The sequence below is a fragment of the Sander lucioperca genome, chromosome 22 (genome assembly GCF_008315115.2).
Source record: "Sander lucioperca isolate FBNREF2018 chromosome 22, SLUC_FBN_1.2, whole genome shotgun sequence".
NCBI lineage: Eukaryota > Metazoa > Chordata > Actinopteri > Perciformes > Percidae > Sander > Sander lucioperca.
Genome location: NC_050194.1, coordinates 12,258,316 through 12,275,827, shown reverse-complemented (window position 1 = coordinate 12,275,827; position 17,512 = coordinate 12,258,316). Strand labels below are relative to the sequence as shown.

The window sequence follows — 17,512 nt, the reverse complement described above, 5'->3', positions numbered from 1 at the left end:
GCTTAACTTGACGTTAAAGTACAAGCGGAGCGTTTGTTCCATATAGTTATTTATTTATTCCATATATGCGCACGGCTATATTCATCCGTCTTCATCATTGTATACAAGTGAACTCAACCAAAGCCCCATATTAGAAATTCTTTGACTCAACTGGCATACACGCAGGTATATGAGAGAACGTAATACCTTACGTAAGCGTAAAACCGTAATGTCTCAAATATAGCAACCAACACTATTACCGTAGTGTATTGATAAGAGCGTTATACAAAAATTATATTTAACAGATGAAATATTTTTTTTCAATCCTCTTTGAAACCCAAAAGTTGTGTGTTGAAAAAATACAGGAACAAAGCTATGACCTGATGTTGGGCGGGACTTAGGCTGTCACTGAAGAGTTACCACTGAACCCGCTCTTCCCTAATTCACAGTGGGGTCAGGGGCCCCCTTCAGGTCTTTTACAAGGCGTCTTGGGATTAACTTAAGGCCGCCGTGTTAATTTTGCTCTAAAAACAGAAATAACCCTAGCTAGTTTTACTGTATATTTTGAATAGTGGCAATACCGACTGGAGGGTTACACTTTACTCTCTTTAGTCGTTTCGTAGGGTTTACTGTGTTGTATCTTCAGCGAGACTTCAGCTGTGGACGGCTCAATGGTGTACTGAGCCGTAGAAAAAAAGAGAGAGCTTCCCCTGGCAGGCATCTTCCCCCTCAGTCAGTCTGACCGCCCACAGTCCGGGGGGAGAAAGTGCTGCTTTGTGAATGAAGGGAGCGGCGGAGAGCAGAAAACAAACTTTACCAACATTATTTCCGACGGGGTTGACATTCAACTAGAGCGGTTTCGACGGTGCAACAACCGACACCTGGCCGACAAGGACCAAGAAAATACAGTAAGTCACGACGCCTTTTAGGACCGTGTGTGGCACTGATAGAAAGCAGATTGACAGGCTTTTTTTTTTCGACGGAAAGATGCATGCATAGCAGCCTAACCGTGACTGGAATAACTGTCGTGGGATGGGAGATAAATTCAGGGCAGAATTAAACTCCATGGACCGTTTCTTCATTTTAAGACGTCTGTTTTTGTGTACCAACGTGGTTTTCCTAGAGAGTGACTGTCGTGCAAACTAATGAGGCTTCTTTAAGACTATCTTTTATAGCTAACCTTAAAGCTGTGACGATTTTAAGTGATTTAGAGATGAAATGGGGTTGGTAAACGGGATCATGTGTGTGTTTAACTTGCTCCTGTAAAATGACAGTTCCAAGTTATTTTAAATGATCTGCCCATTTAATCCTATTTATTCACAGCTAAAAGTATTTTACCGATTCATGCAAAGTTTCCATCTGCTTGCCAGTGTGTTTCGCAACATTACATGACTCATGCAGAAGACGTGCATTTCCCAATGTCACAATGAACAAAAAAAATAGACTCATAGAAGACTCATTCATGATATTATGAGGTTTCTCCTCTAGGGAGTCTGGTATGGAAGTAGTAACCATAAGATTTGATTACAGTACTGATACAGTAGCCAGTCCTTTTTTGTGGCTCAGATTGTGTCAGTCACTTATATTGTCCTTTTAAATAAGAACCCAGTGTTGCTTGAGTTTAATAAACCCCAGTATCAACAGTCCCTCAGTTATTTTATTTTACTGAGGAATGCAACTTTTTCTTGCAGAAGCTCCCCTTGAGAAGCTCTAAGTCATGGTGGTCAGTTTGGCCTGTGTGGCCTGTCTCTGCCTGGTGGTGGTAGTCAGTGGTGACACCTGCCTCATTATCAGCGAGATCAACGCCGACAACCCCAGACTGGACACCACTGAGTTTGTGGAGTTGTATCACACCAGTGGACAACAGGCTTCACTGGATGGCTATACTCTTGTGTTCTATAATGGAAATGGAAATATAGCCTACAAGGTGCTGGATCTCAAAGGCCACAGCACAAATGACAGAGGATTCTTCCTGGTGGGCTCGGTGGATATGCAGCCAAAACCAGCCATCCTCCTGCCTCCCAACACAGTCCAGAACGGCCCAGACGCTGTCGTCCTCTATCACACATCTGCTGCTCGCTACAGTGAGAAGATGAATGTCACCGCCTTTGGGCTGGTGGACGCTGTCGTGTACATGACTCGCCGTACTGGGGGCGCAGAGTTCCTCGCTGAGATTCTGACACCAGGAGAACCAGCCTTCGTTGAGGATGAAACAGCCCTTGAGGGGGACGAGTCAATTGAAAGGTGCCTGCTGTCCGAAGACCGCTGGGGCTTTCAGGTGTCCTCACCTTCCCCAGGTCAGAGGAATAACTGCACCCCGCCTGCCGCCCCAGCATCCATTCCTGTCATCACTGAGCTGAAGCTGGGAGGAGGGCAGGTGGACGGGTTTGTGGAGCTAACAGAGGCTCCAGCTGCAGGTCCTCTGGTGCTGGTTGTGTTGGATGGGAGAACGGACATGGTCAGCGTGAGTGTGGACGTGAATGTGGACGCTTTCAGGAATGGGTTGATCTCCGTGAACATAGAGAAGAACTACATGAAAGGTCAGTGTGCTGTGGGTCTTGATCTTGTTCTACCGCTTTGGATAGCGTTGTATGATCTTTAGATCGTTTCAGCTTTTCATTTTATCAGATTTTACATGTGGAAGCTCCGTAGAGAGCTTTAGTGCATTTTCGTACATTTTCATTAATTAATTCACTCACTTTTGTTTTATTCTAAATTCTTTGTTTCTGTTATTTCTTCTCAGGAGATGAGTCTGGAGCAGTGGCTATTTACAGTGGCAGAGCCTCAGTCTTCCCTGTTGGCAGTCCACTGAGCCAGATACAGCCTCTAGACGCATTTGTGTTTGCTGGACCTGGAAACAAGCCCAGTGCCAACCTTACAGAGACTCTCATCCCAGGCAGAGAGCCATACCAACTCAGTAACAGGCAAGGAACCATGATAGTTTACCACTCCTTTAAATTCCAAAGTAAAACCACCCCAATTTGACTGCAGTGACTGCAGAGGTGGAAAGAATCAATGCTAGTGTGATGAAGCTCATGGTGACTATCGGATGTGTTAGTAACGGTCGTTCGGTAGTTATTTTTGAGGCCATAGTTTCAAGTGTTGTGAAACGCATTCTGTCAAACATATTTTACTTGGGAGAGGCTTGTGACCACTGTTCCTCTTTGCTGTTTCATTTTTTTTCTGTTTGGTGTGTGTGTCTTGATCACTGTGGGGCGGAAGTCACAAGTAGGCTCTCACTGACACTGAAATAGATTTGCTCATAGTAACACCCAAATTTGACCAGCAAGTTTAATTCACACCTCACTGATTTAAATGGAGCGTAATACAACAAGACTTAAGTTTAAGTTTACAGCCACACTATCAGCCCTGTGAGACTGTACTGAAGCACAATAGTGCTTTGAACAAATGCCTACGTCAGCCGGCAGACACGTCTGGCCCATTTTCTGCCGACCTGGCCCCGGGCGGACCAATCACAACCGCTTATCTCATATCGGGTTTAAGACGATGAGTGACAGAGGAGCGTCACCTGTTGGTTCGTTCAGTACAATGCACCAGGCTCACGGAACTCAAACTGTTAAACTAGACAGTGCTGATCAAATATGTATCAATATTCTGTTAGTGTATTGCATATTTCCTGCCTACACTTTTTAGTGTTAAACCTTAATTTGAGAAAGTTTGTGGCCAGGGTGCCATTTTTTTTTTCTGCTTCAAATGGACCAAGCACCGCCCCAATTTTCATGTGTTGCTCAGTGCTACGTCACACGTTTCGTTGCTGGGATTGGTTGTAGGTCTATCCAATCCACATTTTGGTTCGCGCCATTTGGAAATTGAAAATGAACCGAGGGGTTCCAGATGAATACGCATTTGCAAAATTAGTTAGGCAATGCGACATTAATGGGACATTAATGAGTTTACCAAATGTAATGGATGAATGAATGTCATGGCAATTCATCCAATTCTTGAGATATTTCAGTCTGAACCAAAGTCTTGCACGAACTGACCAACAGACTTACATTGCCATGCCTGCTAAAAACTATTAAGAAATGTAGCATTACAATTAGTATTTTTATTTTAAAGCAATATTATTGGATGGCATTATGATGTGCTTTGTTTATCCACTGCAAAATATAAATGTGCCATCCAACACTAACCAATTATAATATTATACCCTTCAAAATAAGGGTCAATTTGTAAGGGTTGTTTCTAAATGATTTTATTGCTTTGTCAGTTTATTGAAAGAGGGAGGCTTCTATCTGAGTCGCTGTGGTGTGGCCACCTGGGCCAGAGACCCTGGTGTCTTCTGGGAGGCCTCTCAAACTCCCGCACAGCCCAACCAGTGCCCCTGGCCAAAGATCTGCCCGCACAGTATTGGTGAGTATTTGAATGTGCTTCATGACTCTTAAATTTATTTTAGATGCTCAACATTATTAAGATATGTATGTTGTTTGATACAGCATATGAGATTCAGTCAACTCAACCCCACACTTTTTGCTTTCTCTCTGCAGTTTACATGAAGTAAGGAAGGGAATAGGACAGGTATTGCATGTGTGATTGACAGGCAGTAGAAAGTCCAACCTTATTCAGACATTGTGAAATTGATATAATGCGTGGCCATGAATGTTCAATATGCATGGTAACAATATTATTAAGTCATGGCAATGACTTATTTTCAGTAATTCTCAGAAAGAGCTATATCCTCATGCCCATTCTCAAATGTTGATATCGGGGAAGTTACAGATTGTATCATTCACCAGCTGAGGAAATGGGTAACAACGTTTCATCACTGGAAAAAGTATTGCAAATTAAAGAACTGAGAGTTGGTGGGGGATACTGCTCCAAGAAGGAACCCCCATTAAGAGAAGTGAAAAATGAGTCTGTTAAAGAAATCAAAAAATTGAGGTTCAGAAAAGCCTGTGGTTTTTCTATGTGGACTCCTTTCCTATCCATTGAACAGATGATAAGCAAAATGTTTGATTAAATGTTGTAGGGTGGAGCTAGATTTGTCCAAATTTGACAGTGAAAAATGAGTCACATAAAAAAGGTTACAAACTGTATATTTTCCAGATGCAAAATAAGATTGTTAATAAAAGAACATCAAGATAAAGTAACTTAGTCCTAATAACTATCATGTTATTTAATTGAAAGCTCCAGAACAGCTACTTAATGGACCTTGTTGTGAGATTGTTTTCTCAACTGCTTTTTCAAGTTCAAGAAAGACCTTTAAATCTCAAGATCCTTATAATCTGGACAGATTTTGATCTTTGTTTATTACAATATTAAGCATGAGATGTCAGCCCTGCCCTCTGATACACCTAGATAAGACCTCCATGTTAGCCAAACGTCTTTGGAAGAGAAAACAAAAGGCTGTTGGTTCAACTTTAACCAGCAGTACTTCAGTCAGAGACACATCAAGAAAGTCAGATTTTGTGGGAAAGGTTTTGCTCTCTGAAGGAGCTCTCATTGAATCCTCAGCAAGTTAACAATATCAATCCTTCAGTCACATAAGTAAAAGGTTGGGGAGGTGGAGGGAGTTGCAGCAGGAAGCAGTGCTGGTATGAGGGAATCAGCAGAGTATTCGTGAGAACTGACAGTTTATAAAGGCCCCCTAGTACACTTGTATGAATGTGACAGTGTGTTACTGGTCAGCTGGTAGCCAAACAAAGGATGGTGCATCAATGAGCCAATGATACTGAGCATGAATTACACACCTGACACCAATCAGCTGATGTGAGCGCCTGAACTAATGCAAAGGTCTACTGAAGTTGCAGCATTGCTGGCATCTTTCCAGATCTTATCAATTACATTAGTGAGTAATATGTTATCTTAACAAGAAAATATAAGAATAAGACCCATCTGGAATTATCCATAGAGTTTCAGCACCACTGTCAGGGGACATCGCCAGAAAAGGCAGTAAAATAGCAGTAAACAACCCTATACTATTCTTCTGATTTTTATTTTTCATTTGTTAGATGTATAATACAATACAGTACGTCAACCAGTCAAGCAAAGAAGATAACTAAAAGCAGTAGCACATTTAGATCCTAGCTCAAACATCCATTCAGGTTTAAATCTCATTCCGTTTGACTTTTAAGAAGACATACATCAGACAAATGACTGAAAATGTACAAGGCCCATTAGAATCATTTCAAGGTATTTGACGTAAAAATAAAAACAGGGGTTTGTGTGAGACTCAATATTCTGTAGTAAAACATCACTATAGTCATGTCTCGTCTAGCTTGTCCATTTTCTGTTTTATTGTTTCATCTTAAAGTTTGATAAGGCTTTCACTCATTTCACGCTTATTCTCCTTCTTGCTGAGAGTCATGAGAAGATTGATACCACTCTCTGTCACTTAAGTTGAATCAATGTTCTTGCTTTCTGTTGCTGCTGAATGTGTTGACTATTATTTTTTTCATCAGTAGAAAAGCAATGCCCTATGCTTTTTTTCTATTATAAATGATAAAATAAAAGGAATGGGAAGGGGTTAGAAGTTAAGTTGTATGGAACATCATTATGCAACACTGTCATTGCCTTCTATTAGGTATTGTGTAAATGTACTAAACATGAAATGAATGGAAATGTGAATGAATGTCTTAATGTCCCCTTTTATATAAGATTCAAATGCATTAAAAACAAAGAGGACATACTTTAATGTGGTGTTGTCTCCTTCTGCTATATCCCTCCTCATATGTCTTGCCACAGTGCTCTAAAGTGCAGTCATCCCTTATGGAAATTTCAAAAGTTCTTTAACATGCTAAAGAGTTTGCATGTGTCGCCATTATTTCAACAATTCCCTGTGGATACAAAATACCTGCCACAGACTCATGGTTTTGTTTATTTTAACAACTCCATGCTAAATATGCTTATTCACCTTCTTGCAAATGAGAAAATTGTTACTACTCTTATACCTGTCTGTTAAATATAAAGCTACTTAGCTTAGCGCAAAATCTACCATTGCCTACCAGCATCTGGAAAGCTCTTTTGTTAACATGTTAAATGTTGTCTGTTAAATCCTTACAAAAAACAAAGTCAAGTCAAGTGAAAATAGTCTTTGACAGCAGCTAATTAATACCTTTCTTTATGCTTTAGTAATTCCAGGAGGTACAGATTCACCACCTCACCTCCCACCCTGGGGGAACAGTGACTTCCTGATCAATGAGCTGAACACTGATACACCTGGCGCAGCTGAGGACGGCGAGTACATCGAGCTTTGGCATCCATCAGGACGCCGGGTCTCCCTGCAAGGAATCTGGATCCTACTGTTCAGTGCACACAACAACAAACCCTACATGGAGATCAGCCTAAGTGGACACTTCACTACTTCTAAGGGCTACTTTCTGCTGGGAAGTGACCGGTTGGTGCCAGCTCCATCACTCCGCCTGCCCCCCAATACCATCCAGAATGGACCAGATGCTGTGGCACTCTATCGCAGCCCTTTTGGCCCACCATCAGCCACGCAAAGGGGGATCCCCACCAAAGGCCTGCTGGATGCAGTCGTCTACCGGCAGAGAGGATCAGATAAGGAGGCACAGGAGCTGAGTAAAGCTCTGACCCCGGGGCAGCTGCCTCTGCTGGAGGATCCAGAGGTTCTGCCTGGTGATGAGGCCCTCAGCCGCTGTAGAGGTCTTTATCCCTATGACCTGTCTGCTTTTTCAGTGAGTACAAAGGGTGAAGGTTTCATAAACAGGTGACAGTTGGTCAGTAAGTCAACTGTCACCATGAGCGTAGCTCCTGGAAGTTGCTGCACATTTCCCAAAATGTTGAACTATTCCTTTAAATATTTGGCTAGTTTTTTTGCTTATTGCACTGATAATTAAATTGATGCTGATGCAATCTCATTGGATTTATCACAGACAATTTTAGGAAAAAAAATGAGTCTGAAATGCATCAATCACTACAGGTGGCCCCACCCACGCCTCTGAGGGAGAACAGCTGCCCCCGCCCCCCTCCAGCCCCTGAGGGTGTGGTCATCAGCGAGGTGGCTAGTGGCCATTGGACCAATCACAGCCAGCAGAGGGCCTTTGTGGAACTGCACGGGCCCCCCATGACAAACCTGCGGGGCCTGGTGCTGTCTGTGTTTGACCAGGAGCGCAGTGGGACCATCATTGCCTTTCCGTTGACCGGATCTGTTGACCAGGATGGATTTTACGTCGTTGGAAATGTCACGGGAGCAGGTGAGGGCCTTGCTGTTCAGGGATAGACGCCTTTTGAAACAAAAGATTTCCATCCTCATTTTTAATAACCTCTTAATAGTCTCTCCCACACTCTCTCTGTCCTTTTCCCTCTTCTTCTTTTTTGTACCCATCCCCACCATCTCTCACTTTACTACTCCTTCACCTCCTCTCTCTCCTGCATAGATCAGACTTTCCCGGATGGCTCCACGGTGCCTGTACGAGGAGCCGTAGTCCTGTGCTATGACCTGTTCAGTGTCTGTAGAGCTGGCACTGCTCTGACCAACTCCAGTCTCAGAGATGTACTTGTGTTCAGTGAAAACCAGCAGCTGCTCTCCTCTCTGTCCACCACCAGAGGGAGACAAGTGATTCCAGCTGCCAGGTAAATGTAGAATAAACCCAGCAGCTTGAATCACTGAGAACATTTACACTAATGATATACCCCAACCCAATTAGGGCTATAATCAGAATGCTAAAAATGTCATGTAGAGGCCTTCTAATTATATTAATTTGGTCCAGGCCACCGACAGACTCCGTTTTTTGTTTTTATCACAGCTGGTTCTCTTTTAACTAGGAAAGATTACCATGGCAACTAATACAGCACTGCTAACCAGAGCAGGTTAAAGTCAGAAGACAAAAACAGCCCGCCTACAGACCAGCCAATGTGGAAATATCTGATCATTATAATGAAATAAAAATAAAAAAAATAAAGTCTACTTCATTCACAGTAAGGAGCACAGAGAAGCATGTTGGAATTCAGCCAACATTACTTTTATTAAAGTATGTTCACCTGTGCTTTTCCTACTGTGACATGTAAAAATGTCCTCAGTGAAAAAAATGTATCACGCTGAAATGTTCATAGTATTCAAGGTTTTTTTTCACTGGTTGTATATAGTAGGCATGGCTGCCTCTATTAACTTCATAAAAATACAGATTATATTTTTTAAACTGCTATTCACACAGCAGCAAATGTCACATATTTAACGAGCCAGGATCTGTCAATACAAAGTTTAACCTTGCATAGTGCCGTTAAGTGGCAAGTATTTTGTGTACTAAAGGAGTCCATGTTTTAAAAGAGCATTACTGTAAACAAAATACATAAGTTGCCTTAAACCAATTGGTATTCATGTAAACCTACTTTCTATTTTGCTTTGTCATTCGAGGCAGACTTGTTTTGTTGACGTTATCCTTATTGCTGCTGTGTGTATATGTTTGTATTCATACATGCATTGCATGTGCAGGTCAGTGGAAGATGGTCCTGTTTCGCTCAGCCGGTGTTCATGCTGCGAGGTGAGGAGCCCCTCCTCCTGGACAAGCTCGTCGCCCACACCTCACAGAACCAACATCTGTCCGAGCGCCGCCTTCTCAAGTCGCATTGATCTTTGCCTCGGACCCCTGTCCAGTGACTGGCAGGAGCAGTCGGGAGGTGAGGCATCATAACTTAAAAAAACTAAAATGTGAAAGTGAATATGATGTGGTTTAAGGATAGAGGGTGTCATGTTGCACAGATTGTGAAGCTCATTGATGCTATATTTTTAACACACACTGACTCTAAATTTACTTGAAGTGCATACAAACATTGCTTACACAACTTAGAAAATTACAGCAATGAGGTATGTCCTGGTGTCTTGTGGTTAAGATGCGAACCATGTTGCTGCGGCATCCCTTGTTCAATCCCAGCTGGGGATCTTTGCATGTCATGATTTTTTTCTCTTTCTCCCTATGTTTCCTGTCTGTAGCTTAATTGTCAACTGTCTAATAAAGGTGAAAATGCAAAAATTGTCTTTAGGGGGGGGAGAAGAAAATGACAGCAATTAAGATAAACCCTTCATGTGGGAATTAATGTAAAACTGAACTTGTTTTCCTTTGTCTGTCTAATGGTCAAAACACAGTAGATATGCCTTTTATAAAAGCTGACATCCTCTTCTCCGTTTGTCTCAGACTGCAATGGTCTAATCCAGGGGAGGGTCGCTGAGGTGGCCGACTACCTGGAGCAGAAGTGTCACTGTGGCATCTCTGCCTTGTATCTTCAAGGTGAGGCAGGTTTACTTAGTATAAATAGAAACTGTTACATTTGGCTGATTTTTAATGCAAGAAATTACTCAACCCTGAGATTTGAAAAATTGTGCGTTGTGTGAAAAGATTTTTTTCCGACAAATCTCTGCACACCTGAATGTGTGACAGTGTGTGTCGGGAGTTCAATCTAAAAAAACAATGAGAGATTGGTTTCACTAGTGATCAAATCATGTGTGTCACCATTCAGAAAATAACATTAAAGAGGTTAGAAAGGTACAAAGTAACTCAATATAATGATACTGAAAGTCATGAAAAGGGAAAAAAACAAAGGATTGCAGACCAGAGACCACTGACTCTGTGGGAGAACTTGACCAACAATCAACACAGCGGTGGATGTCGCTGTTACCATGGAGTTGTACAGTATAGATGAATAGCTGTTACTATTTTGCGAGAAGTCCAGGTTTAGGTTCTGAGAATGTAGTGGCGTAAAAAGGTGCAACTGGTAAAGCAATGCTTCAGCTGTGATATAATGTGGCAACTCACAGGAGATGAGCAGCACTATAGAGCACTGCTCTAGCAACTCCCGCAACCACTTCCGGTTCTGGAAGTCAATTCTCACAGAGGGACATTATTTAGAGACAGGGAGGTGCTGACTATATCCTTTTCATTAACACATCCTGCATCCCTCATATACACTAAGTAACTGGCATGGGATGTGCTCTTCAGATGTAACTCACATCTCTTGTTTCCTGATTACAGAATGACTATATTTGCCAAGCTAACGCACATCCTGAACACTTTCATATGTAGATGATGAAACATTTGTTTGTTTGTTCGTGCTCAAGGAGCCAACTTTTCCTGCATGTCTGGGTGGCTGCGAGTGTGGGGGAACATCCAGGCACTGTCGGATCATCAGAAGGCCCTCATCATCCAGACATCGCACATGACTCCTTCCTCTGCTCAGGGAGGCTTCTGCTCTGCCACCACGGGCCGTGGGTACATTTTGTGGTTTGCCCCAGGACACACATTTGAAGATATTAAAGCTACAGAAGTTACACAGTTACAGAAATTGATTTGATAACTAATTCAGAGCCATCTTTATTAATAAACTTGAGGATCTCATTCAATCATTTCTACTACTACTAAGTATCACTAGGACCTGAGGCCGACATCTCAAAGGTTATGTTGTTCGGCAGTTATCTTGGGGGTTTTGTTACACACACGTTTACACACATACCACTGCTGTCAGGCGTGTTCAGCCTATTAGAAAATATCACAGGCTTTGGGGGGTCAAAAAGTGACAAAGCAGCATTCTGAGTAAGTTAATAACTTACAGCAACATTGTGTGCAATAGTGCACTTTCTCTTCCCCTCTATCTTTAAAACCGCAGCACTCTGTCGCTCGCGTGCATGTGTGTATGTGTGTGCGTCAAAACGTGATATGGAGTTTTATTGATTTGAGCATTCTCTCAATAAGCAAGCAGAATGCATTTGATAATAACGCACTGGGTGGAAAGACCGATGACCTTGATGTGTTTTTGACAAAAACATGGTAAAAGTGGGGGTCTAAACTAATAATTAGAAAAAGTATACAAGCGCTGACGCCCATGCTTAATATATATTCTGGTAAATGTAGGTCAGTCTGTCCTCAGGGTGAGCACTCAAAGAAGTTATTGCATGTGTTTACCACTCTCTTTTGTCCTTGTTGGACCCTGGTGGTCTTTTTTCTGCGCCAAATTCCACTTCCAATGACTTTCTTTAAAGTAGAAATTAAGTCCTTGCTCTTTCAACAACTGCAGCTTTTTGAAAGACAATAACACTGATGTCCAAAAACACAAAACATTTTTAATGGGAATGAGAGAGAGCAACTTCAAATTAATCCCACAAAACTGTACACATACTTTATAGTTTCTCTCAGATGCAATACATATAGCCATCTACCCAAAAATGTTAGAAAAATGTTAGAGTTAAGAAAAAAACATGGAAGGAGAAATAATTGAATTGGCATGATCTGCCATTCCTGTGCAAGATTCAAATTACCAACCTACATATGAGGTATTTACAGCAAACAATCACAGGAAACAATGCAGCAGTAGTAAATGTTCAGTAAGCATTAGCAGTAACTTAATACAGATGTACTGTATTAAGCATTAGGGCAATGCTAACCAAACAAGTTCTACTGCTGATGCTTCACCTTAAAAGCATACCACTGGCGAAAGACGGTTGACTTTTATTGTGAAGCAATCACAGGAAATGCAGTGTATTTGTCTACATGGTTAAAGCGGACCGCGATCGTTTATCAAAAGACACAAGACATGATCATTTTCAGCATTTTAAATCAACGGGTCAGTTTTAAATACTGCAGCGAGTACTGGAACAAGAAGGATCGGTGACCACAGTGAGCTGTTAGATGAAAAGTTGCAGCAACAGGCTGTACACCTTCATCTCCTCAGTAAAGCGTGATTTATGGTTGTGCGGAGGCTCCACGCAGAGCTTTCACTGTAGCCTACGTATGAGGCCTGAAGTTTATACTTTTGCGTTGGTGTGTGCGTTGAACCGGCATTTGTGTGTGTGGCGAGTGTGTGATAGAGCGAGGGAGAGAGAGGCAGTGACTATCTTCGGAGCGAGTAGCGACTCTAGAGGCATAGTGAGAGAAACAAAGTGTCTCCCTGTGCTTTCTGACCACGGTGGGAAATCTCCTTGATTTCATGTTATTTATGGTAGGGCTGCACAATTAATTGCAATTTTATCGAAATCGCAATATGAACTAGTGCAATATCTAAATTGCAGGGGGGCGCAATATTTGTTAAAGACAAAATATGTGTCAGACCATTCTAAAATAAAGTATTGTGGTGCTGCAGAGACATCCCGGCCTACAAATTGTATCCTACAGACTAAAGAAAAAAATCTTTGTTTGGTACAGATCCTCGCAAAAAATCACATCACATCATTTTCAATGAAAATGAGAATAATGATACAAAAATTATCATTCCCTATATATATATATATATATATATATATATATATATACACACACACACACACACACACACACACACACACACACACACACACACACACACACACACACACAATGTCGTGAATCATATCGCAATCGCAATATCAGTCAAAATAATCGCAATTAGATATTTTCCTCATATCGTGCAGCCCTAGTTTATGGAGGAGAACCAGGAAATGAGTAGGGGGAAATGCAACGCTACCAAGCCCCGACGTGCGTTGCCGCGACGTGTAGCTACATTTTTCGAGAGGTGCACGTCAGGCTACAGCGTAGGGTCCGGCGTAGGTTGGTATCTCCACGTACCTATGTACGTAGCCACGGCGTAGATTTTACGCGGAAGTACAAATCACGCTTTAGGCAACCAACTTTACTGTGCTCATGTATGATGGAAAAAGGCTAATTACTGACGGACTAAGTCATTCAAACAATGCTAGTTTGTTTGGCTGCACTGTAAACAGATACACCAGTTGTGCCTATGTTGTATTGCTAACAACAGTAGCTGCTTAAGGAGTTCTCCTGTGACTTTAAATGTTGGGAATAACAAGCATAGTTTTCAATAGTAAATCTGGAATAGACCACTTATCCTGAGATGTTAACACATACTGTATTTCATTAAGAAGAACACAAAAGGCAGTAGGTGAATATATAACAGGCATTTAAAGCATCTATTTTTGCTTTAACATTTTGTCAGGATGTTTGAATTGCCATGTTGTGTTTTTTTTTAAACATCTTTACTTGTTCAGAAAGTGTACCTGAGGTTTAATTTGACTCTCTCCTAGCGTCTGCCCTGGGCTTACAGATAGGGCTGATAGTAGCAGGGCTCCTGCTGCTGGGACTAGGAGCTGCTCTGTCCATATACTTCTACAGGAAGAGGTAAGCACTCTTATTATTTTTTTCTCATCTCTCTCTGGTGTGCTGAATGTGCATACTGATCAGATATTTCAAAGTACCTCTTTTGCATTATATCAACAGCATTTACCTTCTGTATTCTTTGCTAGTTTGCTGCTATTAACATCTGTTTTTTTTTTTTTAATTGTGATCCTTCTTTGGATTATGCAGTGATTGAGTGTTGTGAATATGATATTGTGTATAATAAGTGTGTGTGATTGGGAGTCAATAATTCAGCTTCATTGTTGGGGGTCTCGCACGTAAGATATGTTTCTTGAAGATTGATACCACTCTCATGTCTGTCCAGTAAATATGAAACTACAGCTAGGGCGATTAGCTTAGCATAAGTACTGAAAGCAGGAAACAGTTGGCCTGTCCAAAATTTAAAAACAACACCTATAGCACTTTATAATCTGTTAATTAGGGGTATATTTGACCAGAGCCAGGCTACCTGTTTTCAGGCTTTATGCTAAGCTAAGCTAACCTACTCCATGCTGTAGCTTGATATTTAAGGAAAACACATTGTATTACTATGAATTTGAGGTTAAAAAAATCCTAAAAAACATTATTTTTTTTCTGTGTATTTTTAATCCATATTTCTGGCCCATCAGTCTTGTAGAATAGCACAACATTTTCCAAAAGTGTGAAATGTCAGGTTTTGGTGTCAGACACCAGCTGCAGCTCAAAATTAAAGAGCAAGACCTTCTTTCTTGTCTTAACATTTCACACTAAGAACAGTGATAGAGGGATTAAGCCCGTGCTTGAGATACAGATTTCTCCACCGGCCATAACATCTTACTCCCACTCTCTTATTTTTCCTTGGCTGGAAAAACGTAATGCTAATCCCTATTGCACCTCTTCAGCTGTGTGTGTAACTCTTGTAATAAAAACAGAAAGTTCACGACTGTGCTCAGGAAGTTGTTGAAAGTTATTGTGGGAAATGCAGCAAATCACAGACTGAAGTCGTGGTTGTAGATAAGGGCAGCATGGGGGCAATCAAAGGTAAACACTGTAAATTACTCCTGGAGTACTGTGAGTGACTGGAAACTGTAGTGTAATTGCATTGTGTAGCTCTGAAAGCATTAAGGCGTGTGTGCGTGTGCTGTGTTCTCTATTCTCAGGCGCCCTCTGGACTATTACACCATGGAGCTGAGTGAACACGCAGAGGGCCTGTCAGATCTATAATCCAGGCATCTGGAGGTGCTCGTGTGCATGGGACGACTTCAGCAGAAAGAGCGAGAGGCAGGGGGGTAATCAATTTGACCTGTACGTAAATGATTGTGCGGTTGTTTTGAACCGAGTGCCACCACAAGTGTCCTTTTGTGTGTCTTTGGAAGATCACTGACGAAATGACTCGTAATTGTCTGTTAGCAGTGTGGTTGCATCCAGTGTGTGACATGTGATATTTCATGGCACCGGTGACACTTAAATCAGGCAACCCCTGAATTTTAAAATACAAAATAATAACGTATTTTTCTAAAAGATGGTGTACAACCTTTGCCCTGTGAACAGTGCTGGTTACAACTTTTAAAGCAAAAGGAAGATAAAAGGGAGGATTTTTTTGTAATACTTGAGTCCTAAATGGTCATTTTTGTTGACTTGTTTATGTTACTGTGGAAAAAGCCTTTAAAATTCAAAAATGTAACAGCCATGCTATGCAGGAAGATTTATCAATGTAATGACCTTCATCACTTCTCAGCTGGTGCGTTGTTTTAACAACAGACTTTACAACCAAGATAGTATTCATCAAGCTCACATTTAGTATCCAAACGGTTGACTTCCTGCTTTGTTTTCTTGCTACATGCTGTTAAAATCCATTTTAGACTTTCAAAGGGCTTGATTGTCTTTTAAATGTGAATGTCTTTAGCTAACGTGTGATGAGTGTCTGTAACCACTTTTGTTGCTTAAAGCAAACTGTTTACATTTTCTTCGATCAAAAATAAGGAAAAGGGAAGAGAGTAATTTCTTGAATGAAGAGTATTTGTTTTTAGGAATGAGAGATTGCTTAAGAAAATTAGAACTATTTTATGTTTTGTGTGTTTTTAGTGGCTCAGAAACCTCTACTGTGCCTTTTTACTTGTGTGTTATTTGATCAGCTGATTCCTCATTTATTAGAGGGAAAGAACAGCCATCTCTGCTGCATCTTAAGTGTAAATACTATGGATATGTTGTTAGTTATTCTCGGGGGGGGGGGGCAGTTTTCACCAATCTGAAGTGATAAGTTATTGTAGAACACAGATACTAGCTGGGCTCAGAGAAAAAAGTGAAATATTTTGATTGTTTAAGTGTGATCTAAGTTTGATTTAAGTTGAAAATCTAAAGATTAATTTGAAAATAATCAAAAATTGCCAAAACAAAGTGCCATGAAATAAACGTATAAGCCTGGATATGCTCCATTTGTTATATTGTTGATGTGTCGCTTACCTTGTAATGTTGCCTGACTCATCTGCTGTGGTGCACAACATTTCAGATTGTTTGCTTTAATTGCCTTTTGTGAGGAGATCTCTCTCCTCGGTACCATTTTCCTCAGTTCTGATTTCTGAGTGTTGACATAAATTAATACACCTTTGTCAAGCAAAATGAACCCTGTGATATCAGATTTATTTTACAGTAACACCACTGCTTTCGTATAAGCTCAACTATTTTGTAAAAAAAACCCCATAAAAATCATGCAAGTGAAGAATCTCTCCCCCCCCCCCAAAAAAAATATGTAATGCTCATAAAATGTCTTTTATTGAGAACTTTTTATACTTTTAGCTTCTGTGTAAAATGGTACATGTAGAAAGAAGTTTTAAACAAAAAGCAGAAGGAGGCAATTGCACTTCAATGTTACACTCCAAATAATATATTGATATGCAAATGTGCTGACTCTCGCACTGAAAAAGCTAGACAATGCTGAAACACAATGTAATGTAACACTTCTGCTTAGAGCACTTGTTTAACATTAGAATTACATCTCTCTCTCTCTCTCTCTCTCTCTCTCTCTCTCTCTCTCTCTCTCTCTCTCTCTCTCTTGCGTGCACTCTTGCGACAACAATCATAAGAAGTGGCAAACAATTCTCCGCAAAGTTCAAATCTAACACAACCGCTAGAGAAGTAAGAAAACTTACAAATGTTTTTACTGGGCACTAAAAAAGTCTTTGTACATGATGCAGCAGAGAATTTACACACCGAAGAACATGTCATGGAAAACATCGGAAAGAAAACATGTTCTCTGCTTCTCGGGTCACAACTCAAAAGCTTCCTTCCCGTCGTTTGCCTTCCAGTTTGTTATCCCGTTTTCCTTTAAATGTCATGCACATGTAGCAGGTTTGAAATAAAATACTTCCGCAGATGTGCAATTTTTGCAGTCTCACAATTGTTTTTTTTTCGACCTGTTGCATGTCCCTTTCTGTCACTTCTCAATGTTTGACATTCTCCATTTTCATCCTCCAGTT

The 17,512-nt window shown here is 41.0% G+C and overlaps 1 protein-coding gene across 1 annotated transcript; it reads left to right on the top strand.

The window, feature by feature from the left end:
- The first annotated feature begins 696 nt into the window (after positions 1 to 696).
- si:ch211-183d21.1 lies at positions 697 to 16,731 on the top strand. The gene is made up of 12 exons (XM_031291276.2): positions 697 to 887; positions 1,671 to 2,519; positions 2,723 to 2,903; positions 4,211 to 4,353; positions 7,072 to 7,637; positions 7,883 to 8,156; positions 8,340 to 8,535; positions 9,395 to 9,579; positions 10,095 to 10,187; positions 11,015 to 11,161; positions 13,967 to 14,060; positions 15,197 to 16,731. The coding sequence occupies exons 2-12, from the start codon at positions 1,697 to 1,699 to the stop codon at positions 15,258 to 15,260; spliced, it is 2,766 nt and encodes a 921-aa protein (XP_031147136.1). The 5' UTR covers positions 697 to 887; positions 1,671 to 1,696; the 3' UTR covers positions 15,261 to 16,731.
- Positions 16,732 to 17,512: the final 781 nt, after the last annotated feature.